General features: G+C 34.2%; 2 protein-coding genes across 3 annotated transcripts; one reads left to right on the top strand and one right to left on the bottom strand.

Moving 5' to 3' along the window:
- The first annotated feature begins 783 nt into the window (after positions 1 to 783).
- Positions 784 to 11,688, top strand: LOC101268820 (phenylalanine--tRNA ligase alpha subunit, cytoplasmic-like). Its single transcript, XM_004231983.5, has 18 exons — positions 784 to 1,148; positions 4,705 to 4,827; positions 4,965 to 5,057; positions 6,085 to 6,141; positions 6,310 to 6,365; positions 6,491 to 6,583; positions 7,302 to 7,392; positions 7,515 to 7,552; positions 7,705 to 7,743; positions 8,364 to 8,440; positions 8,509 to 8,593; positions 8,673 to 8,769; positions 8,858 to 8,954; positions 9,827 to 9,898; positions 10,084 to 10,150; positions 10,229 to 10,354; positions 11,165 to 11,219; positions 11,304 to 11,688. The coding sequence occupies exons 1-18, from the start codon at positions 993 to 995 to the stop codon at positions 11,352 to 11,354; spliced, it is 1,473 nt and encodes a 490-aa protein (XP_004232031.1). The 5' UTR covers positions 784 to 992; the 3' UTR covers positions 11,355 to 11,688.
- A 587-nt stretch (positions 11,689 to 12,275) lies between these two features.
- LOC101243842 (uncharacterized) lies at positions 12,276 to 20,436 on the bottom strand. Of its 2 annotated transcripts, none has more exons than XM_004231984.5 (13): positions 20,061 to 20,436; positions 19,241 to 19,279; positions 19,002 to 19,150; positions 18,781 to 18,856; positions 16,605 to 16,899; positions 16,423 to 16,532; positions 16,275 to 16,322; positions 15,979 to 16,188; positions 15,647 to 15,748; positions 15,372 to 15,502; positions 15,082 to 15,220; positions 12,575 to 12,742; positions 12,276 to 12,502 (listed from the first exon to the last, which is right to left on the bottom strand). In XM_004231984.5, the coding sequence occupies exons 1-13, from the start codon at positions 20,255 to 20,257 to the stop codon at positions 12,481 to 12,483; spliced, it is 1,686 nt and encodes a 561-aa protein (XP_004232032.1). In that variant the 5' UTR covers positions 20,258 to 20,436; the 3' UTR covers positions 12,276 to 12,480. The 2 variants fall into 2 exon arrangements, with proteins under 2 accessions (XP_004232032.1, XP_069150082.1); XM_069293981.1 differs by having other exon boundaries at positions 12,276 to 12,499.
- Positions 20,437 to 25,349: the final 4,913 nt, after the last annotated feature.

The raw sequence follows: 25,349 nt of genomic DNA, 5'->3' as shown, positions 1-25,349 counted from the left end.
TGGAATAGTAATGACATGATAAATTATGTAAAATAATAAAAATAGTCCCCTTAAACTTTATTTTGTGAACCACTTTTATATTTGTGTATATTAACATATCTTTTAACAACATTTATAACAACATAACTACCTTAATTAGTCATTGTTCTTATGATAATGTATTTTCCTATTAAAAAAATTACATTTTATAAATACAATTTCTATTTATGAATATATTATAAGTTGTATTATTTGCCTAATTCTTATGATTATTTATATATTGAATTTCTCTTAAAATTGTTCATCCCACTATCAAAATACATACTTTTAATTAAATAGTTTATTACTCACTTAAAAATTATATTTTATATATCAATTAAGATATAGATAACTTTAACAATAAAAATTCTCTTATTTTAATAAACTTAAAATAAAAATTTTATTTTTAAGCTACATAAGATGAAAATTTCATTTTTAAGCTAAATAAGATAGATTTTTTTAAAAAGTAAATAAGATGAAAGTTTATTTTTTGAGTTAAATAAGATAAAACTTTAATTTTAAAAATACATGGCGCAATTATGAAACTATATACACAAAAAATATTTAAGCTAAATAAGATAAAAATAATTTTAAAAATACACGACAATATTATTTAAAAAACAGGTGACACAATCATGATAATACACACAAAAATATTTAAACAAAATAAAATAAAAATTTTATTATAAAAAATAAATTATTAAAGCTTGTAAAAAATATATAAAATAAACTAAATAAGAGAATATTTCTATAAGCAAATTAAACGAGGAATGAAAACTAATCCAACCCAATTAGAGCCTAACTTATTCGAGCATAATTTATCCATTATACCTAACTGATAAAAGCAGAACTTGTATTAAAACAAATCCATCCCTGGAAGTCGTTAAAGTAAAATCGCCGTTAATTTGTTTCTCCCTAACAGATAGCGCCGTTCATTTGTTTCTCCCTAGCAGAACCCTAGAGAGAGTGAGAGTATGGCGGACGAAGCTGAAGACGCTATATTGGCATATCTCAAAGACAACGATGAGATTTCAAATTCTGCAAAATTTGCTCAAGATTTTGGTTTTGGCCATGACGAGATCCTCAATGTCATACGCAGACTCCATGGATTTCGATTCGTGGATGCTCAGGTACTTTGTTCGTCTTTCTACTAGTTGAATTTTCGTTCTATCCTCTTTTGGTTAGGTTGCAGCTACGGATGCTTGTTTGACTCATGATAAACTTCAAATTTCAGTTTTTTCTCTATGCCGTAACTGCGGTATCTTGAGTAGTCTATGGAAAAGACCAGTCATTCATCCCCCATTGCAATCAATTGTTGCAATTTGGTCACTGTTTTAAAGTCTTTTTGTAGTACCTCGGGTTATGTCAAAGGAGATAAGACGCTTGCGGATTTTCCCGCAGAGTCAGAGAACCTGATTGATGATGCTTTGCTAGATCACACCCCCATTACATATTATTTGGACTGCGTGGCTGGAAAGGACATGTTATCCGAGGGAAAGATAGCATAGGCTTTACACAGTTTATTCTTTTAGTACGGGGCTATAAGGTAGAAATATGATTTGTGTTCATGGTTTTATTGAAGACATGAGGATGTAGTGGAGAAACTGTAACTTTCAGCTAGTTTTTACTCTACGCAGTAACATACTGGTACTGATTTTGAAAATAGTTTTGTTCTGCCTTTTTATGTAAAAACATCTGTACAAATGTTATAGCAAAGCAGGTCAATACCATATTAAGGCATTATGTGTAGGATCCAGGTTAATACATAGCACATTCCAGGGAAAATAGGCTTATGCAAATTGTTGGGAAATATGTCTAGTGCTCTCATCGCCTTCTTTGAGTCTAAGCTTCTCATCTCCATTCTTATCTCTATCATTAGTTATTCTTTATTTCAATATTTCCATTGTAATTGAGTAGTTTGAGTATTGCAATTAAGGTCTTAAAGTTGTAATTGTATTCCAATTCTCTTTGATATAGTGAGAAATTTGGTTTGTTACACTGGTGCTTTCATTGTTCGTACTCCAAATGATAATGGTGGTATTAGACCGATTTAGTGGTGGCAACGAGCCAGAGGGTTGGATTCTTCGGGCCGAGCAGTATTTCAACTACCTTGGTTCCCCCCAAAAGGACTGGCTACCTCTTCCTTGTTTCTACCTTGATGGTGAAGCTCTTACTTGGTTTACTTGGTTGCATAACAAGCAATTCTTTGATTGGAAGCATGTGATGGAAAAATTGCTCATGCAATTTCCACAATGAACCTTCATAGCTTCGTTGAGTATGGCAGGTACTTATCGTGCCTATTTTGACTATGAGCTTTATGCTACATTTGTTCCTCCGGCGACCTCTGCTGCTGCAGTTGTAGATCTAAGTCATGTCACACATTCATCTTACTTGGAAGATGACGTCACAAGTAGAAACACGGAGGTAGTCCATATGTTCGAGAAATTGCCTGAGAAGTATACCCATGTGGATTCCTTGGTATTGCTTACTGTAAGTAATGTTGAGATTGCAACTCTCCGCCTGGGCACTCCTCAAATTGGGAATGTAAAATCAGTAGAATTAAATTTGGTACATGAACCTTCTTCCATCATCGAAGGTCAGGTGTTCAATGAAATTCCATACACAACTGTAAGCTCTGGCATTCCTGAACTTAATGATAGATTATAGATAAGGTCCCTAACTAAGGTGTTAATGGATATGAAAGGATCTGATAGTGTGGATGAGGAAACTTTACAAGATATGTTGCTTTTTTTGACAAATCTCCTCAAAAGGATGCATCTGGTACTCTGGCTTGCATGTGCAAATTATTGGCATAGTATATCCATTAGCAACTTGCGTAGTTTCTCTTGTTGGTCGAGAAGCCATGATGTCGAATCGACATCTCGAACAAGATATGCTAACGAGGTATGTAGTTGCTAACTTTCTTGGTAGTGGCTCTCCTAAACGGACAGCTGATTTAGAGACATTTACAAGGATATGGAAGATTTATTTCTTGATAAATACTTCTTGGAGAATGAGAGTGCTATATCGATAAGTGCGATGCATTCTGTTGGATTGCTTCTTGCCGCTGAAAGTAGAAAATCTATTGGGGGATTCAGTGGTCAGCATATTTTGAGCCAATCTCCATTTAATCTTGTTGCCGATTTCCTTCTGCTTATTGTAACCATTCCAATCACTGCAGTGGATCTTGGTGTATGAGATCTAGGAATAGGTTTCGGGTTATGGCTCTTAACCGTTTATATAAAGAACGTTAGGAACTACTATCGTTGGGATGTGTTGACATGTTTTTCTTACTTGTGTATTCAAATCATATGAGTAGAATGTGGGATCCCGGACAATTAGGGTGTGTAAAGTCCTACTGGTTCAAGGGGTTCTCGGCAGTCGATAACTGCAATGCATTTACATGTCTTTTAAGAGCATATTCACGTTTCTTCAGTGAATATTATGCGGTAAAACATGATGTTTTGGTGGCCAACTTCCAACAAACATCAGTGCTGCATCTTCGCTGTATCACGGCTTGTTAGCATGATACAAGTGTTGGAGGTAAAAGTTTTGTTTAATGTTGCAAAGGAAGATATGAACCCACACCCAACTGTTTTCCAGAAGGCAGCTAACCAGTTGCACTTGAGCTCAAAAGTATCCCAAGATGTCCATGCTCGCTATGGGGCGCTCAGCCTGCTCTTTACCAGAGGCACTTTGATTATGGAAACTACCCCTACGCTGGACTGCAGAGAGGACAAACCACTCAGGATCTATCACGGATCACCTCAACTGCATCACCTGTGTTGGCGCAGGCTCCTCAAGAGAAAGGATCTGCAGCTTTTGCCACTGACTTTCTCATGGGTGAAGTTTCTGCTGCTGTATCAAAGACCCCTGCTGCCTCTATTGAGCGTGTGGAACTTTTGATCCAAAATCAAGATGAGAAGTTCAAGGCTGGTAGGCTCTCAAAACCATACAAGGGAATTCACGACTGTTTCGGGGTGACAATTAAGGAAGAATGGAACGAGAAGGGCATTGCAGCTCCTATTAGCCATCTGTGGCTAGAAAATATGACAAAGGTCCGTTATGTGTCTGCCAATAGTGCTTCGACAAGTTTGAGTTACATCATTAGGTGCATTGCTCTTTCGGACACATCTCATATTAATACACGTCTTTGCCATGTTAATCAGCAGCTAAGAAAGAATGATGCAACCATGTCTATAATACTCCAGGCTGCCAACCAAGTTGCTTGGTTGTTGCTTACCAACCTTACTATACTAGGGGATGCTTATGCCTACTCGAACCTTGAGGACAAGGTTCTTATTGAGGTTGGGGGTATTGTTATGAATGAGCCGAGACCAGTTATAGCAAAGCAGCCCAATACCATATTAAGGGGTTATGTGTGGGATCCAGGTTAATAAATAGCACGTTCCAGGAAAAATAGGCTTATGCTAAGTGTTGGAAAAAACGTCTAGTGCTCTCATCCCCTTTCTTTGAGTCTAAACTTCTCATCTCCATTCTTATCTCTATCCTTAGTTACTTGTAATTTCAATATTTCCGATGTAATTGAGTAGTTTGAGTATTGCTATCAAGGTCTTGAAGTTGTAATTGTATGCCGATTCTCTTTTTAATATAGTGAGAAATTTGGGTGTGTTACACTAGCTTGAACGAATGTGAAATAATATTTGAATTTGTTGAATTGTGCAGGACATTAGGAGAGAGAGATGGGTGCTTACTGAAGAGGGGAAAACTTATGCTGCTGTAGGTTCTCCTGAATTTCAGCTTTTCTCAGCAGTACCACCGGAGGGAATTGCGCGGGAAGAGTTGCAGGTTGCAGAGTATTTGGTTTTTAGTGTATTTACTAAGTTTTTTTTTTCATGCGCTATTTCAGATTGCTTTTACATCAAACATTACAAAATTCTTTAATTTGTGAGCTCTCTTTTGACTAATGGCCTATCTGGATGCAGAAAAAATTGGATCCTGCAGTTTATAAAATTGGTTGCCAGCAAGCTATAAAGAACAAGTGGGTGGAGATGGCAAAGACACATGTCTCAAGGAAGGTAGTTTAATTTTTCTAATTTTATTTTATTTTATCGGAAGTGTACTTTTGCTCATTCTCCTCTGTATGTCTAATATATCATTCTTGTTATGACCACAGTTTTTTCAATTGATGAAAAACTGCACCTTCTCCCAATCCTTGCCTAAAACAAAATTTTATAACCTTTGGTACCAAAAAATTATTCCCTTGTTAAGCTTACTTCTTTGTTGCTTGAACGTCTCTCATTTGGAGTTGCTTATCTCTGCCTCTCACGCGTAATTCATTTTGATAGGTAGTAGTAGTATTCCTGTCTTTGCAACTTTTATTTTGTTTTTAACCTCATTCTACTTAAAAGTTTTTCACACTATCACAATTGACTTTCTTCTCCTATCCCTTCTACTTGAGCTTGTAAGTGCTAAACTATATCTTTACAACCATCCTGAAGATTAGGACCTAAGTGTCTCCAATACTTGAGAGCAAAATATGTGGAAATCTATGAGTAGCGACCCTTTTGCTGAAAGTTCTTTTTCGTGACCCTTCTGCTATAATCTTTTTCTTTAGAGAAAAGAGGTGAGATAAATGGATAAGTCTCATCATATGACCTTGCTTAATTGATGAATAGCAGTTTATCTGTTCCTTGATCCACAGTGGTTCTTGCTTGGGGGACTAGGGTAGTCAAATTATGAGGAATCCCCTCATGCTTGACAATGACCATGAAGGTCTGAAAAAGCCTTTATTACTTGCTTAGTAACGTGCCATTTCTAGCCTATACTCAACATTATTAAACAGTAATTGTTCCCTTGTGGCGGTTCCAGGATTTTTCTGTTTCTCCTTCTATGTTTTGTTGCTGGTTATTTGTTTGCCATCTACTTCAGTTTATAGCACGTGGCCTTCTTTTGTTTTACTGTTTCCTTTCCTTATCAATATATGTTGAATGAGGTCTCTGAGAGCTATAATGTAGAGGCAGCAAGGGAAGGTGACATCAACATGTGGTTATTTTAATATTTCTTACAGGGCTGCCTTTTAGTCTATTTGTTGACTTCATGTAGGTCCAACATGCTGATGACAAAGTTAAAAATTTGCTGTTGCGGATACAAAATGACGAGGTATATAGTTTGTAGCCAGTGGTTATCTTATTCCCCAACCCTTCACTTTTTGCTCACCTTTCTTCTTTACTGATAGCTCTCCTCCCACACAGGAAATTAGTTATGGTTTTTGTAGCTAGTTGACTATTATATTAATCAATTTGACTGTAACAAAGCAATGCTTTGCAGGCTGTCAATCAGGAGGATATTGATGCTCTAAAGCGAAGAAAACTAATAATTCAGCAGTAATTATCTATTCTTTAATATCCTTTCCCCAGCACTTGATATTTACAGGATGTAATCTCACAGTTACTAATACATATTCCAAATGCTGGTTCTTAAATATGTTTCTTACTGCTGCTCTTTCTAGGGTTTGGAAAGGAAATTCCGTAAGAAAAGGTCCCGAATATGCCCCAAAAAGGAAAAGAGCAGCGACTGATCTCACTCGAGAAAATTTACAGAGGTAACTTTCCGACTCATTTGGAAAGAAAAAACTGTTAGTTCCTGTAAAAAGATAGCTAAGTCATTCAGTCATGCGCACAGCTCGGGTTAAATTACTGGAAAAACTAGTATTTTGGAATGTGACAGTCAACTTAAGGATAGTGCCTGAATAGGGAATTTGTATCAATTGCCAAGGCATTTGGTAAATGCTCTATAATTTAATCAAACACCAAAAATTGATGGAGTTTGACATTGTTTTTGAGTTTGAGAAGTCCCTACGTGTGGATCTCCAGGAAAGTGTACTTTTTTAGCTTCTTCTTCAGATTCTAACTCTAGTACTTATGCTTCAGAGTTTCGACTGTCCTGGAGTTTCACATGTAGGATATTCAAACTCCAAGACAATGTGCTCGAGGCTCGAGCTTATTTGTGTTTTAGCTTTTAGAGTTTTTACTTCCACATTTCTACCAGTTTTCACATGTGGTCTGTTTTTCAATTACTAGTCAAAAAAGTGGACAGCACTTAGTATTTTTATGTATAAAAAACAAAACAAATTCATGGGCTGGGTAAATGGGAAAAGTTGCAATATGCAGTTTTCACTGATGGTTTCGGAGTACTCAATATTTATTTCATACAAACTAACGTGTTTGAATAATTAATCTAAGTAGGGATCCACTAATTCCATGATGGACGAAGCATTTAGTTTGTGTTCTAATTAACATATGTTGCTTGTTCTTTTCAAGGGGTGACTGGAAGGAATTGGAATTTAAAGAGTACAACTTCAGTGCTAAAGGTCAGCCAGTTGAAGGTGGCCATCTTCATCCATTGCTCAAGGCGTGTTTTGGTTCCCTTTTTCATTATTGATTGTGACCTTAAATTGATTTTCTTTCTGTTAGCTAACTGAGGCCAAATTTTCTTCCCTCACGTGTTGATTAAATCTTACCATCTTGTTGCAGGTTAGGCGGCAGGTACAAACAATTTTTCTTAATATGGGGTATGACTAAATGACCTTTTCTTGTGTCTATATATGGAGACTCTGTAAATGCATGTGTATAGATGAATGTGTCTATATATATATATTTAATTATTTATTTGGAAATTCTCTGTAGTGGACTGTAAGTGCAACATTTCATTTGAATTATGCAGGTTTGAGGAGATGCCAACGAATAATTATGTCGAAAGCAGGTAAGCTATTATTTATTTTGTTAGTCTTTTCCCCAGTCATAAATACAAGTGAGCCCTTCATTGATGGAACATCTTCCCAAAGTAAAAAGTTGTTAGGCTATATGAAATAACTGAACTAGGAAAATGGCACATCTCCTAGTCATTTTACTTTTATCTGAATAATTGGAGGGGAAATCTTCTTTGCATGACTCTTTGATAAGAGGTTGATATGTAAGTATTTTGAATCAAGCCCACTTTATCCTCCATTAGAGAAACATGTTTTGGCTGCTGTCATTTTACTTGCTAAAGTTCCTACTTCATGATACATAACAGTTTCAAAGTACCTCTTCTGTAGACCAATTTCTAAACACTATTTTTTCATGTTGAACATTCATGAGCTTCTGATGGTAAACAGTCACATTTATTGAAGATGGATGGTAAAATATAGCTATTCAATATTCATGAGCTTTCAAGCTCAAACTGATGGTAAACCATACATTTCACAATGTAATCCATTTAGGAGTCTTCTCTGGTTATAGCTAATGGTTATTTGTGCACTGTCATGTTCTCTAGTAAAAATTGTTAGGATATGTATTTGTTTGAATTCTTGTCAAAGAAGTATATGTTAATGTGGTTTGCAGTTTTTGGAATTTCGATGCACTTTTCCAGCCCCAACAGCACCCTGCCCGTGATTCACATGATACTTTCTTTTTGAAAGGTAAGTTTGAGTTTACATTTTACTGCCTCATCTGAGTTTCTTCTAATGAATTATTTGTTTGAATATAGTACCTTCCTCTACAAAGATGCTTCCAGAAGATTATGTTGAGCGGGTAAAAGAAATTCATGAATCTGGTGGTTACCAATCTAGGGGGTATGGTATTCAATGTCACTCACACTTATCAAGGTTTTGACGTTTCTATACTCAGTATTTAACAGTTCTTCTTGCTTAGATATGGGTATGATTGGAAAAGAGAGGAAGCGAACAAGAATCTTTTGCGGACACACACTACTGCTGTTTCGTCAAGAATGTTGTATGCATTAGCGAAGGTCCAAATGATTCACCATATCCAGAATCATCGTTTCATATATTAATTTTACTTATTGCATTTCAAACCTGTGTTATACATTATTGCAGAAGCCATTCGCCCCCAAGAAATACTATTCTATTGATCGTGTTTTCAGAAATGAAGCAGTTGATCGAACACATCTTGCTGAATTTCATCAGATAGAAGGTTGCTATATAGTTATACAAATTTCGTGTCACTCATGTTTTCCGGTTCCTTGATATATTTTTTTTCTTCTCTTGTTCTTCCGCGGTACCAAACCTTTAGCTCAGATAGACACTGGTCCTTGAAGTGCCAGCAAAACTGATTTATCATCCCAAGTCCCAACTACTGGTTGAATTCCTCATAGTAGAATTATAATGAGCTGTGCTTTAGATACTTTATGAACATTGGTTTGGTTTCTGTTTTAGGTTGGAAAAGTAGGGAATACTGAAGAGTATTTCTGTTTCTTACTATGACAGCACATTATCAACGAGCCAATACCCCTCTTGACATATGACAATTAGGGTGCAGTTTGGTTCACATGCTTATTATACAAGGATCGTTACATGAATAATGATGTAGGAATTGTTATATGGTGAATAATAATTACATTACATGGATTGTTTTTTAGAGATTGTCAACTTTAAGGGGTCTTCAGATATGCTTATTCCACTTCTTCATGCATAAATTTTCGCATGAGTGGTGTTAGCAAGTATAGATTGATACAGTCTAACCACTGTATAAGTTATCTACTAGTTCTATACTGAAAACCAAATGTTGTGTTTGTTATACAAAGCTTTAATTAGCAATTCAGAGTTTTATGCCATAAACCAAATGTTACACACACTTCCCTTTAACTCAAAAGACTTCTCTATACTATTTATTCTGTACTGTAGGTGATTACAACGCCAATATGTGGCTTTAGGGTATTCGTTTCATAGCTCTTACTACTTGTGTTGAACTCTGTGTTAGGTAGTACTGTAAGTAAAACTTATTCTTTGTTACACTTTATCCTGTTAACAGTTCCATGAACATATTGTCATGGTTTCTTATTCCAGGTTTAATATGTGATCGTGGACTCACTCTTGGTGACCTGATTGGTGTTCTTCATGACTTCTTTTCTCGTCTAGGTGACCAACTACCACTGTGCTTGTATTCGTGCTTATGTTCTATGTTTTAGTACATCAATGTTTGCTCAAGCCTTGGTCTCATAGAAAAGATAAAGCTTGCATTGGTATCACGTCCAACTCATTTACATGAGCTCTTAATTATGAGAGGGCTAATTAGTGGTCTACTTTTCTTTTTCTAATTACAGGAATGTCCAAGCTTCGGTTCAAACCTGCTTATAACCCTTATACTGAGCCCAGCATGGAAATTTTCAGGTTGTAGTAATATCTTTAATGTAAATACACAATTGTTCAACTCTGCATTAATGTCATCATATCCTTTTGTTTTGTCAGCTACCATGAAGGCTTTAAGAAATGGGTAGAAGTTGGAAATTCTGGTATGTTTAGGCCTGAAATGCTTCTTCCTATGGGTCTGCCAGAAGATGTTCGGGTTATTGCCTGGGGCCTTTCCCTTGAGAGGTATACAATCTGTTAACAGCAACATGTTCTTATTTATAAATTAAAACTAACTTCTTGTACCTATGTTGCTGGGCGGTATTGATATAAGTGGGAGTTGTTTGTATGTTTGAACTTATTAGTTATTAAACCTGTAAGGAGAACTGTTAACCATAGTAAAGCCACACTAGTCTGCATTATTTTCTTCACTCAAAGTTTATGTGTACCTGCGAAGTATCTATCTTGTGCAAACACGGGATAGTTAAATGCTCTAGGTTTGAACTTTGGATCATTAGCCTGCTTTTTTAGTTGCAAGTTGGAGAGGTTTGTGGCATAACAGAATTAGGTCCCAAGAGTAGTAAAAGGTATCAGTTCGTTTTTGGTGTCACTCCAAGTTAACTGCTGAAAAGTTGAAAGCCTCAACCACTTAGGTTCTCTCTCAGCAATGCTTGCAATAGTTTCTGACTGATTATTGCAATTCTTGCTAGTTGACAGATTGTAAGTCGTCTCTTAGTGTAGCTGCAGTTATTTGCGGGACTTAGAAATGTGACCAAGATAGAAAAGAGAATTAAGGGGGTGGGGAGGGAGAGAGAGAAAAGGGACTATGGGCTGGTAATTAACGTGACCGGAGTAGCTGATTGTGGTTGAATTACCACAAGGGAGGGGAGCAGAGGGTAGATATGGTCTCTTTGTTGGTTTAGATTGCACTGTTGACAAGAATGTATCATTGAATCTGTAATTCGAAATACCTGGGGTGTTGTGTAAAATCTATATTGGGCATTTCATGTAATGAAATTATGTTCACATGTTATTTTACTTGTCTTCGTGCACCAGGCCCACCATGATTCTCTACGGAATTGACAACATCAGAGATCTTTTTGGTCCCAAGGTATAATTGGCACTTCGGTGATTAACTGCGGTACAATTTCTCAGCGATGTCAATGTTTGACCTTGTTCTTTTTTCTTTTTGCAGGTGGATCTAGGTCTCATCAAAAGAAACCCAATATGCCGGCTTGGACTTTAGTAATACAGCATTTTTGACTCTGCTGGGCAATAAAGTTGAGATGAAATTTTTCTGCTGGGAAGTCTAAGTTGAGATCATTTATTTACAATGGGAGGATTCTTGCCGATATTTGATCGTAGATGTTTTTTGTTGATACAAATGTGAAGATTAAATATCAGATCGGAGGACGCACTATATACAAGTTTCTTGATGTTATATCTAAATTTAGTCCCTTCAATATACTTATTTTGGGTATCTAAGGACAGGTTGTTGATACGAGTGTTGCTGCTCCTTGAATCAATGACATTAACTCAAATGAGTATAATATATCTCTCCCAAACACTTCTATCTTTAATGCATTCAAGCTCTCGTATAAATTAGTTGGGATAGTGAATCATTTGTTCCTGTCTAGACAATGTCGACTTCTTGAAATTTATAATATGCAGATGTAGTTTGCTTGTTTTTCATATTTTTTCTATCAAGAAACATTCGAATCTTCCTTATTGACTCACTCTTACAAGTTAATTTCCATGTAATATATGTAGATATTAAGTGGAACGCATCAATAAAATGGTCAAAATGGAAACCTCTATGTATCTTAAAAGTGAAGTTTAGAATGAAAAGGCCTGATTTGATTACAAAGACTCTTTCATGTCAAGAGAACTTGTAACTAGTGAAGTATAATCCTCCGTGTTTTAAAATAAAGATCTCTTAACAAAAAAAACTTGATTCAGACTCATGACGCTTAACAGAACGAGGAAGAGTCTGCTTGCTTTGACGCAATAATTTAAGTTAATGGTTCATATATAACACCTGCTACCAGCTATAAGATGTATGAAAGATACTCATAATGTACACTGGTTTGCTTCCAAGTGAACACTTGCGGATGGAGTATCTAAGGGGGTTATGGACATAGGGCACAAGTACTGGAATGATGCATCATCCTACTAAAGGAGCTGAAATAATATAATTGTCACGCTAAATATTCTTCAGCAAGTTCAAAAAGCAACCAAAAACAATAAACACAACTCATGAATAAAACTTCACATCATCAACCCAAATTCAGCTTCAGCTATAAGTTTACCAGTACAACAATACATCAGTAATATATATCGCCCACAGCTAACACTCGTTCATGCCTGTAGTATCAGTATCTTGATCGTCTCCTACTGCAATATCAGCTCATGTAAGTCATCTAGCACATCAAAAACCAAAAGGCAAAATATACAATCGGGACTCACCGAGGTGAACGAGACCGGGAAATGGAACGAGAAAGAGAGCGTGAACTGGAGTGAGAATGCGAAGGCGAATGTGAGCAAGAGTGAGTGCGCGACCGTGAGCCAGACCTTGAACGTGAGCGATATCTACGAGAACTCCTTTCTCTGCTGGGACTCCGGCTACGTCGATGCCTTCATCCATTTTACAGAAGAGATTCATGATGAGAAAGTCAACCAACTTTTTCTTTAAAAACGAACAGAAGAATAGACGCTGCTAAATATTATTCAATTTGAGTGCAGAACTAAAACTAGATAACCTGAGAAAGAAAAAGATCAGTGTATATAACAGGTAATCATTAGTGGGGGAGCAGAAAATGAACTCCTGCCTAACAGGGGCAAGGTGACAGCGGAACTTCAAATTTTTCTTCTAAAGATGTTTTCTGTAAGTTGGGCAATGTTAGAAGCTTCTTCCGATCCAGAAACTGAGGAACCAAACGCTGCTGAAGGATTCAAGAAGTCTACTGACTAGGTTGCCAAATGGGAAGGGGTTAAACGGGTTGAGTAATTGAACTGATCTACCTGAACATCCATATTTTTGCTTGGGCCAAAGTGGGTTAAGTTCAGTATAGAGCAGCAACGGGTCATAACTCAACTCGTCCAACTCAAATCATAAACAGAAAACTACATCCATGCCCGTGTATCAACAGAAACTGCAGAATGGTTCAACAAACACTCGACAACTATCTAACCACATACTTTGGTCTGCATTCCCCCAAGAATGCAAGCGCAAGCAATAATGTTCTCCTGCACTTCTCCTTGACATTTCCTCTATCCCACTATACATAACATTAAGTTATTAGGATTGATAAATTTTTTCTTGATTAGAAAACAATCTCAACTGAAACACCCAACTTTACCGTACAAGTTTTTCAAACATTTGTAGTCCTACTAATTATAGAATGTCATTTTCCAGTACATTAATGTAATTTTTAAAACCATTAATTTTGTTCTAAAAGAACATGGAAATTAGTGGCTGATTCACACTACATCTAGGAGTCCACCAACAAATGAAACAAGCACGTCTTTTCCAGTTTCATTGACCCGATGTGGTATTCCCAAGATCATACCTACGGTATTATGAAAACACGTAAGGGCAAAGCCTGATCATGGTGATTATTTGGTTAGGATATATCTATCTTGGTTTGGATTATCAAAATAGATTGCGGTGGCTCCTAAAGTGAAGAAAGCCACTTTCTAATCAATTACGACTCCTCACTCAGATATAGATATTGATAGTGTCCGTGAAGTTCTCGGCTCTTCAAGGCACACCAAACTCAGGTTTAAAAGCTAATGTGTTTTCATCCCTTTCTTCGGAAACCTATGAAAGAGGACATTCTTAACCCCTACCCCTATAGGAATCCCCCACTAGAGGGACCGCCAACGTACGCTTATGCAAAAGGATCATTCTAACGACCCCTGCCATGGATCCACTCCGCCCGACTTATCTTTCTCCATCTGAACAATAGGAATTCCTTAACTTAAGCAGTATTTTTCTCAAATAAAATCAACTCTCTACTTTTTTTTTTTCGAGTTTGTTACGAGCTCAAATGTGACTTCTCCATCAGACAACAACAAATGCATTTTGAAAGAAAAACAAACAAATGCCTACTCCCTTTTCAGTCCATTACTTCGACTACACCCCCACCACCCAAAAGAAAAGGAAAAAAAATACAGACTCACATACTTAACTTCAAAAAATCAAGGACCAGTTTTTGAATGGCATCACCCCTCGTCCAATTCTAAGCCAGCTCTATTAAAGGTTACATGTTCCCAACAGACAGAAAACAAATCCTCAATATCACAAAATCCATGGAGAACAAACTTGAGGCACAGTTTATCCGGGATTTGTCTTCTGCTAAGTAGGTTAGGGATCTCAAATTTCTGATATTGACGGATCAAGAGCAGCTTTGATTTCAGAACTCTTTGAAAAAGTTTCACCAAAAGTAACACTGACGAGAGATGGAGATGCAGATGAAGACTAAAGGCTGAAGGGAGCTGTGCATGCATGCTTGCTGCAAGGAACAGAAGTGAACCAACAACTGAAGACAGCTTTAATTTAATGGTAGGTTAATCTTGTTTTAAGTTAACCCTCAGTACCGAATTATTTGAAAAGTCAATATGATCTCAACCCATTTTAATTCATCTACTCTTTAGTTACTCCCCCACCAAACCACCGAACCTACAATAGGTTAGCCGTAAAGAAAATTACAAAAGTTACCTACGTGAATAGTCGAGCAAACATTCTAGACGGGAATGACGGCCTCTAGTCCACTAGCATGCAACTTGTAGACAGTCATCACTCAATTTCTAATCAAGAAATTCAGAAATCGCTTTCCATTAAGGAAGAAACAAGGAGAAAAGGTAAGGAACATTAGATCATCATCAACTCCGGCAAGACAATGTTTACTTCCGACAAATTCAACTCTCCTAAACATCAAAAACAGTATAACAAAAAGGCTGAGCATTAGTACCTTCGAGGGGAACGGCTGTAACTTCTACTACGGCTTCGGCGACGATACCGGCTTACCCGGCTTGTCTCTGCCAGCTTTTCAAGCCTCTGTTTCTCTTGTTCTCTTTTCTTGGCAGTTTCAATAGCTGTATCTTTCTTGACTGCAAAACACATCAGTTAGGTAAAATGTACAACCCAATGTATGCAAACATGCATGCAACAATAAGTCCTAATTCTTGTTATATTGATGCATGCAGCACATTATTGAAGACAAACACATCACTCCTGAGATGCACATGAAGTAATGTATACTTTGTTTGTTCAATTGTTTGCTCATAATCCGCTTAAGTCTCTCCTGAGGTGTTTCCTTCTTTTCACCCTGCTGTTTAGAGAGACTTGAACTACTAGTTGTCTTGTTCAACTTAGATAGTGCTGAAGACGCACTGCCAAGACCAAAAAAGGGAGTACAAATTAGTAACTGGTTTGTTTTTTAAGGAGACACATACACAAGCACAAACAAATATGTGGGGAAGGGAAAGAACAAACAGTCAAATAACCAGAAAGTGGAAGGGTGTTAGAATATGCACCTTGTTGGTGTTTTCAACATTTGGCCACTCTTATCCTTATCAATAGATACCCCAGATGCAGGATCTACATGGAGGGCCTCAAGAATACGACCAGTTGATGGCCTGCAGAAAAGTGAGATTTTAAACAAGAAATGTTTCATGTTATCATGCAAACTGAACAGTGAAAATGGAGACTTGCTCCCTCTTCCCCTTGACAGTTATTCGAACAGGTGTAAATGGTGATATATTCTAAACCACATTAAGTTCCTCAGCTAACAAATGGATGAAAAGCTGCAGCAGAGAAAAGACTGTCCAATCTAGCTTTGCAAGAATAAAAGGTCAAGTGCTCCGACCGGCTTAATGGATCAGTTCGAGGTGGAGGAGATGGTGGTGGAGAATATCCTTCAACTTTAGGCTTGTTCTCATCATCTGCGCCACCAAATTCAGTAATATACTCTATCTTCGGAGTTCTTTCTTTGCCTTGGTAAATATCATCAGATTTGCCTCCACGTTCGTAGCGCCTTGAATGGGGAGGGGAGTATGAGAGAGACCTTGACCTGGATCTGCAGATGGAAAAATGATTAAAGCAACATTAGGAAGACCACTGGCCATTTAAAAGTGCATAAATAAAATATAAAAGATAAGAAACCTTCTGGAACGTGAATAAGCTTCATATGTCGGACTTCGACGAGATTCACTGCATAAGAGGTAGAGAAAACAGAGTGAGCGAACAAGTCAAGTAACCTGACTTTAAGTATACACGAGTAAGTGTGATAGAAGCAAAAGAACTAAAGTACCGATAGGGATCATGATGAAGAACTCTACTACCGGTAATACGGGCAGCTTCTCTTTCCCTCTCCCTTTCTAGTTGAGAAGCTTTTCTTCTCTCTTTGCGACTTAGCTTCCTCTGCAGAGGCATGATTAGTCTGATACCACACTAAAATTTTGCAACAATCAAGTGTGCATCTAGCAAACTTACTATTGCAGGATCTCCCTTAATAACTTCTCTTTGCCTCCTTTCTTCCTCCTTGGCCTTTTTGTCCGTGTAGACAAGCCATCCATACCGTTTCACACCATAATCCTTGGCAATTGACTCCATCACTTCATCGTTGCTATCATCGCTGTTAAAATCTTCTTCTTCCTCATCATCATCGTCATCTTCATCTTCTTCTTCACCATCCGAAAAGTGAGCTTCATCTTTCCCCTCTCCATCATATGAGAAACCCACTTGTGAATACGACCCCTTGCTCACTGGAGGCTGAGAAAGCTGAGGTCTGCAATACCGAAATTTCAGAAAGCAACAAGTGCCTAGCAAATTAGACTATATAATGTAAAAACCCGGTTGAGAAGTGTTATATCAAAGTCCACCAAGAAAACACACAAACATATAACAAGTTTTAATTAATCGCAAAACACTCGGAACTGAAACAATTCAAGACACAAAATATTACCAGTACAACTCTGTACTAACTTATCATCTCTATAGTGAACATTTATTTAAGCATCAAAAATGACAATACCCATCCACAGAAGTATATTTTTGCCTTCACATTATAAAAGTTGATAGAAAGTGAAAAATAAAATAATAATAGTTGTGAAAGATAGTAAAAACCATACATTATAATAAAGGAAATGTCACACATGAAAATGATGAATATTAGACATCTAGGTTGTTAGAATACAAGAATGTTCTATATACTTTTTATACAGAGTGATTTTCTTTACTAGGAATATTAATAACAAACAAGGCAGAAGTCAGTTCTTCAATTTATTAATAAGCTAAATAATTTTATTAAAGATGGGGAAAGCCCATATACTACAAAAAGTGAGTTAATACCTCATATGGTCACTCAACTATGCACTCTTCTCTCAGAAGTCACTCAACTTTCAATTTTCACTCAAAAGTCACTCAACTATGCACTTCTTTCTCAGAAAGTCACTCAACTTTGAATTTTAACTCAAAAGTCACTCAACTATCTACTCTTTCCTCAGAAAGTCACTCAACTATCCACTCTTTCCTCAAAAATCACTCAATCTATTAAATTATTTTTTAATTAAAATTTACTGATATTAATTATTTATATAACAAACCAAAAATTTTAAAAAATAAATTAAATCATTTAGTGATCCACCCACCTAAAGATGGGGAAAGCCCATATACTACAAAAAGTAGAGAACCTATATCAAGATATAGTTCTCCCTACAAAAGAAACTCAAACTTCTATACATATAGGTATCTCATGGGTACACCAAAACAAGACACCAGAGGCTAATCTTCAATTACAAAAAATCATTGTCAACCCCTTCAAACACTCTACTATTTTATTTATTAATTTTTTTGATAAGGTAAAGGTTTATTGACTAAGTACCAAGAAGGTACCAAAATCAAAAGTTACAAAAAGACTGCTGGGAATATCCATACAGTCAATTACAACATCTCCCTGGCAGTTCCAAAAACTCCATATATTGATGTATATTATCAAGGAAACTACTTTAACACAAACAAAACAAATTATGTAAATACTTGTTTTTAACTCTAGATATATGGCCTTTATGCCCATCAAAACAAGCTTTATTTCTTTCTAGCCAGATAGTCCAGAATATGCACAACGGTATAGTTCTCCAGATTTGCTTCAAAGCTTTGTGTGTTCTCTGGTGCTGCCAACTCTCCATTAATTCCTCTACTATTTCTCACTTTCCATGTTAGGGGGGGGGGGATGGAGCAACACCCCATCGATCCACCCCCTCAAGCATTATTTTCCTCTTTCAAAAGACCAACTGCGCAACTCTTCCTTCAAAGAGTTCTTTAATATCTTTGAGTTATGAGTGATTATCAACTCAAACAATAAAAAAAGAGTGATTATGCACTAATTAAATATTAAGCACTAGTTGCTACATTGTAGACACAACTTAAAGCAAACAAAATTCAGAACGCTACACAACATCAGTAATGAGATCAACAAGTTTGAATCAAATGGTTAAACCTAAATAGACTTAACTTTGGTCCAAGGCCATGGAGAATAGAAAACTCTCACATTTTCTTCTTCCTTCTCTTATTTTATTGATCTTCGGCTCTTTGCAGAGTAGGGAGAGTGAACAAATGGCAACTAAAAGGCAAACGCTCTAAAGTGAAAAATAAGGACAGAAATAGAAACCTGTCAGAGCCGAGCAGTGCAGTGGTTTTAGCCTCCATCTCCTGATTAACATGTTGCATACCCTCTTCATCTTTAACTGTCAATAAATAGTGTTAACTTGCGCAGGAGAAAGTACCCCCGAAAAATTCACCGAACTATTTCTAAAAGCCTAATAAGAAAGAAATATCCTATAATGAATAGCAAAATGTAAGGATAGTCAAAAAAAACAAAAAAGTACCGACATCCTCTACGCCGATGCTTAATTAAATCCCGATAACGCTGAAAATTAACAAACTCTTCTAGTTCTTCCTCTTCCTCTGTTCTTTCTGGGGCCCGACGATGTCGAGAACTAGGATCACGAATGAAATCAAGAAGAGCACGGCCATCAAATCTGTCGGATAATAGTCAAAATGTCAATTATATGAAAAAGCGAAATCTCCTATGACAAAGTGTTCTATCACTGTAAGAGTTGTGGAGTGACCTGTCAATCAAAATGTCTTGTTTCCCATTCCAAGGTATCCTGATACATATATAAAGAAATAAGCACTTAAAAAAATATGAAACCATTGTCAGCATGTAAATTTTATCTAAGTCAGAAAGAGAATGATAAGCATCACCACATAAATCTTAACTAGTTTCAAATGTTCTGATAACTTTGGATCAGTAAACACCAAACCTTAGGAAATCATGATACTAAAATTCCTCAGCACAATAATAATACTTTTAGGATGATTGATTTCATCGGGAGAAAGAAGAGGCATATAGAAGTATAATATCAAACAATTTGAGCTTGAAAACAAGATGGTGGTATTATGACTTGCGTACTAATATCCTTATTATTAGACTATTGTTTTTACCGTAGGCCTGTACATTTCAACTCTTGAAAGCAATGACATTAAGATGGTGATTCCAACAAAATCCTTACATGCGCCAGTGAGATGCGGACCAGAACAAGAAAATGTAATCAGAAATTTACCAAACGAATTATCTTAGAAAAACATGAAGTTAAGAACCTAAATTGTAAACACCAAACAAGTATAAAGAAGTAAAAAGTTAGTTCACTGCAAACACGCATCCTTGTGTAGTTAATGTCGTCTGTTTTCTATACAATAATTGAATAATCAATATCTACCATGTTTCATTGTATTGTACTTGTTGGTTCTTGCATTCCAAATGTATGAAACTTTCCATATTGAAGCATCTCAAACACTATTCCACTAATAATAAAATTCAGTGTCAACAGAGGTGAAGCCCTAGAATTACTTGAACGGAAAAACAAAAACATGAAAATAAGATCATACATTCCCTGCTGATCCTCGGTGGCTTGATAAAGAGCGTCGTCGCGGTAGATACGACAACGAGAGCCGATGGCTTGAATGGATTGCTGTGGATCACCACGGCGTTTAGCGAGATAGATGGCCCGTCTTTGAGCTCTCTTACGAGCAGCGTCCATCATATCGTGAACTTTCTTCTCCGACCTCCGAGCTTCATGCCACATCTTTCTCTTTCTTCTTCGGTCCTAATTTGCAGGTGAAGAATCGGAATTGGAAACCCTAACACCCTCCCTCACTCTCAATTTTAGGATACTTGTGTATTTGGGTGATTATCGCGTTCTTATTTTTGTTTGTCGCGGTGAAATTACGCAAAAGGCCACCCAAAAGTTAATAGCGATACAATAGCTTATTTGTCCTTCTATTAATATATATAATAAGTATATTATATAATATATAAATTTTAATTTTGCTTTTTTGTAATATGGGACTCAAGTGCATCTAATTTTTTGATTAATTAAAATATATGATTTTGGTCCCTTTTTTTTTAAGAAGGAAATGTATTTTATTTGAAATTGATTTTTTTTAAAATGTATAGCTCTTAAATATAGGATGGATTTATAAAATTGATTTTCTAAAAAGAAAATTGAAAAAGGAAATATGACGATTCTTCGTGATCTATTGGTTCAGGATTGAAATTCGTTCTTGAATTCTTGCCAAAGTTGGTGGCATTTTATTACTTTCTCCGTTTATTTTTAATTGTCGTAAAAAGTTTCTCCGTTTATTTTTAATTATCGTAAAAAGTTATAATTTACATACTTTTTATATAACTTTTGAATATTTAAAATTTTTTATTTAAATATATTGAATTAATACGATCTAATTTAATTTTGTAATTTAATTTTGAAAATTACTCAAATTGACTTTCAAAAACCGGAACATAGCAATTAAAAATGAACGAAGAGAGTAGATTGAATAAAAATTTGATTTTAAACCCTTTAATTAAAATAAAAAAAAAAAAACAAATGACATAAATCTCACTAGTTTAGATCCTAATTACTATGATTCCCAAAGATTTTGAATATTACTTATTATACCAAATTTTGTCATTTGGATATGTGTATCAATCAGATACATATATCCGCAATTTAAATATTTGAGATAATAATTTTGAATTAAATTTATTGTAACTAATATTATTGAGACTTAATTAACAACTCCAACATATCTACATATTTCTTAGTGTACCAATTTCAACAAGTCTTCCTATAATTACGAGATCATAAAACTAAACTAATTCTCTAATGGTAAATTTCATTTTCTTGGCATCAATTTGTTGTTTTCCTTGGATTATGAGTTTTTCAACAGTGGCCAATATCACTATATTACTTTTCTATGTCATATTTTTTCATTTACATACTTGTCAGATATATGTAAATGTCGATTTGAATATTCGAGATACATATTAAAAATACTAAATTAATTGAAATTTAATATCTTAGATTCATGGAAAGACATACATGATAATAATGTTACAATACTTACAAACTTCTACCTATAATGTTGATTATCGAGATTCGATTTTGATAATTGAAGATGAAAACTTTGATTTGATTTGAGAGAACGAAAGGAAAGAGATAATAGAGCTAAGTGATGGAGGACGTGGGGTGGGGGTGACGAGAGTTACGGTTGGGTAAGGTGATTGGCAGGGGTATATTGTTGATGAGAGAGAAATTTTTCTAATTAACAGGCCATAGTTTAGGTGCTTAAATGTAAAAGACAATTAATTAATCTCATTTTAAAGGAATATGACTATTTGGCCGTACTATTTGGCCGTATTACTAATCGTGTAGGGAATTTTGATTTATTATTAGGAATTTTAGGTTTTTATTGGATAATGGGGAGTTTCGAATTTAGAGATTTATTCAAAATATTCTTTTAAAATATATGGTATAAAATATTAAAAAATGATAATATACGTAATTCGTTTGAAAATAGAGGTGAGATTAGTATACATGATGGTGATGTATACCTAATTAAGTAGTTTTTCATTAAAAAATTTGCTATACACTTATCCGTTAACTTTAATTAGTGATTCAATAAATATTTCATCAATTCAATAATGATTGTTCACTATTAACTTGACACATGCATTAAGAAACAATAAATAATATGATAGTATTTATTAAATTACCCTGAAAATGTATTAGACGTGAATAATATTCAATAGAAAAGATAAGATACAAAAGAATAAATTATCTCTTGATTTTTTAAACTAGAGAAATATCATTGGACAATTATTCTTTAAAGTAAAGATGAAACAAAATAAGTGTATCAATGTAGTCTTATACACAAGATACATGTCACAAGTCCTTGAAACCACTCACCAAATTATTTAAGAATTATATATAAAAATTAAATTTAAGATATTTCCTAAACTTAAATATTTTCGAGTAAGTTTATTTTCCATGAAGATCGATTATTTAAATAAGTACACATACATAAATCCGTGTATGCATATGTATCCGTCCAATCAAAAAAATTATTAATGAATTAGAATTATATATCGCTATTTCTCAAATTTCTGGTTCGTTAATTTCAATATCTCTAATTTAACTTGTTTCGTCAGCAAAAGGAAAATGTATATACAAAAAAGGCTAAATTATCAGTAGTAACTAACAAGTTTGTATTATTTACAAGTGTATATAAAAATATAATGTACTGTTATAGATTATAATAAGATGATTACATAGTGTGAACATTTTTTTTCCTTTTTGCCTAAAAGAGTAACAATTAAGTTGTTACGTTGTGAATTGTGATATATGGAAGTTGTACCTATCCTAATTGCGTTTCACATATTTGATAGTAGTTGTTGAGCTATCATGAACTCCTCAATGTCAACCCACCCAAGCAATAATTTATTTTTATAATTGAATAATCTTACAAACATGCACTAAAGTTATGTCTTATTATTTATCACACATAATTACTTGTATTAAATATTTCATGAATAATATATTTTAATAAAAAGATAACAATTTCTGTTCAAAAAAAAAAAACCAATGTTAGTAAATATTTCTCACCTAATAATTAATAAATGTACCGTTTATCCGTTACTAAATGGTGTTTGGAATATTGATATTATATTACAATAATATATCAAGTAATTATACAAAAAGAGTAAGAAAAATAATGTTTATACAAAATCTTATTTTATGATCTTATCTTACATAAGCGGAATAGATTATTTTCAAAAATCGATATATATTATTTAAGTTAATTAATTATCACTGAATGTATGTACTTAACCCATTCTAAGTCACTATATTTTTCTATATAATACTTTTTATTTAAATATTATTCGAATTGTTAGACTATTTTTTATAGTGCAGAATAAATAAATTGTTTGAAATTCAAGTGAATTTGTGAGACTCTCTTTTTATTTTTATATCCTCTCCCCATTCAATAAGATTGCTAATTACTCTACATTTTCTATAAAAATGATTGTATTGAAAAGTAACCTTTCATTTGTGCTCTTAAATATTTTTCTTAAATATGCAATATTGTATTAATCGTTCAATTTGAAAAATAGAGAGAAACTAACTTTTTGTATTATTTAATTTTGCTATTAAATATTATTTAATATCTACATAGGAGTAACAATTTTTTCTAAAACACTAAACTATATATTTAAAGAGAAAGATAATATTTTTATTATTTATTAATATTATTCTTGTTATTTATTTCTTATGGTTCATGCCAAGTCAATAGCGAAAAAATATTATTGGATGGAGGGAGCTAATAAAATTGATACTTCCCGACATTATTTTTCTAGAATATATTTTTTGGATAAATTACCTATATACACATTTTTATTTTCCATAATTTCTATTATTCCCTATCATTTAAAAATATTTCTAAAATTCCTCTTTTTCTTTTCAAACCTATTGTTCCAGATACATAAAGTTATACACATTTTTTTTCTATTTTACTCCTTATTTCACTCCCTCAACCTCTTCCTGTTTTTATTCACTCTATCTCTTCCTATTTTCACTCCCTCAATCTTTACTTCCTTCATTTTTTAATTTTAAGATTTAATTCTCTCTATTTTCAATAATATCTCTCCACAAATATTTTCAAAACAACTCAAGTTTTCGCTTTACAATTTGTTTTCAAAAAATTACCGAATTCTCCTCCATTTTCACCTTCACAATATGCATAAGGGAAAGGTAAAAGATATGATGTATTCATATTGTTTCCTGCAAAAGAATCAGTTTTAGGAGATTCTTTTTTGCTGGTGAAACTACATTATGAAATGAAAAGCAGTCTCTACCAAATGTAACATGTATTAGGCGTTGCTATGTATATTCTACGGTTATTCAAATTTAGAAGAATATATTTCCATACACAATATCAAATTATATTCGTGATATATTTGTGAGCGAAGAAATCGAGGAAGGACACATGCTCGAGCTTTAAATCTATTGTTTTACAAATTTTCAAAATCTCTCATTTTTGCGCATTAAATTAATGTATTAGGGCATCAGATTAATGTATCTCATGCATTAAATTAATGTATCATGTATAAAATATAATGTATTTTACTTAACGATTAATGTATCAACGCTTATTTTAGTTATGATACGTAAATTCAAATTTATACTAAATGTATCTGATACATAACAATTACCAAACAATAATGTATCGATCTCAAACAATTACTATAATGTATTTTTAAAAAAATTTAAAGTGTTGTATTTTTCAAATAAAATAACAGACATAAATAATAATGTTTCAAACACTATTTTTTTAGTTATGATACGTAAATTCAAATTTATACTAGATGTATCTTATACATAACAATAACCAAACAATAATCTATCGATCTCAAACTTATAATCTTATGGGCAACACTTACTTATTTGATGTATCTAGTTAAAATATAATATCTATCAATTCAATCGAAGGGATCTTCATAATTTCAAATAATAATATATCATGTACTAATTTTTTAGTTATGATACGTAAATTTGAATTTATACTAAATATATCCGTAATATAACAATTGTCAAATAATAATGTATTGATGTCAAACCTAAAATTTTATGGGCAACACTTTCTTATTTAGTGTACCAAGTTGAAATATAACACTTATAAATTTAAATTAAAAGGATCTTCATGATATATCTTCTCGAAAATTTTGATAATTTTTAATCAGAATTGAAAGAATTTTCAATGAACTAGGAGAATAATTTTGAAATTCAAATTTTTGTCAATTTTGAACAAAATGGAAAGGATCTTCAATGACTGGAGAAGAAT

Source organism: Solanum lycopersicum, chromosome 2 (assembly GCF_036512215.1).
Source record: "Solanum lycopersicum chromosome 2, SLM_r2.1".
Lineage (NCBI taxonomy): Eukaryota > Viridiplantae > Streptophyta > Magnoliopsida > Solanales > Solanaceae > Solanum > Solanum lycopersicum.
The sequence above is the reverse complement of the archived record's forward strand: the minus strand, read 5'-3'. Positions and strand labels throughout refer to the sequence as shown.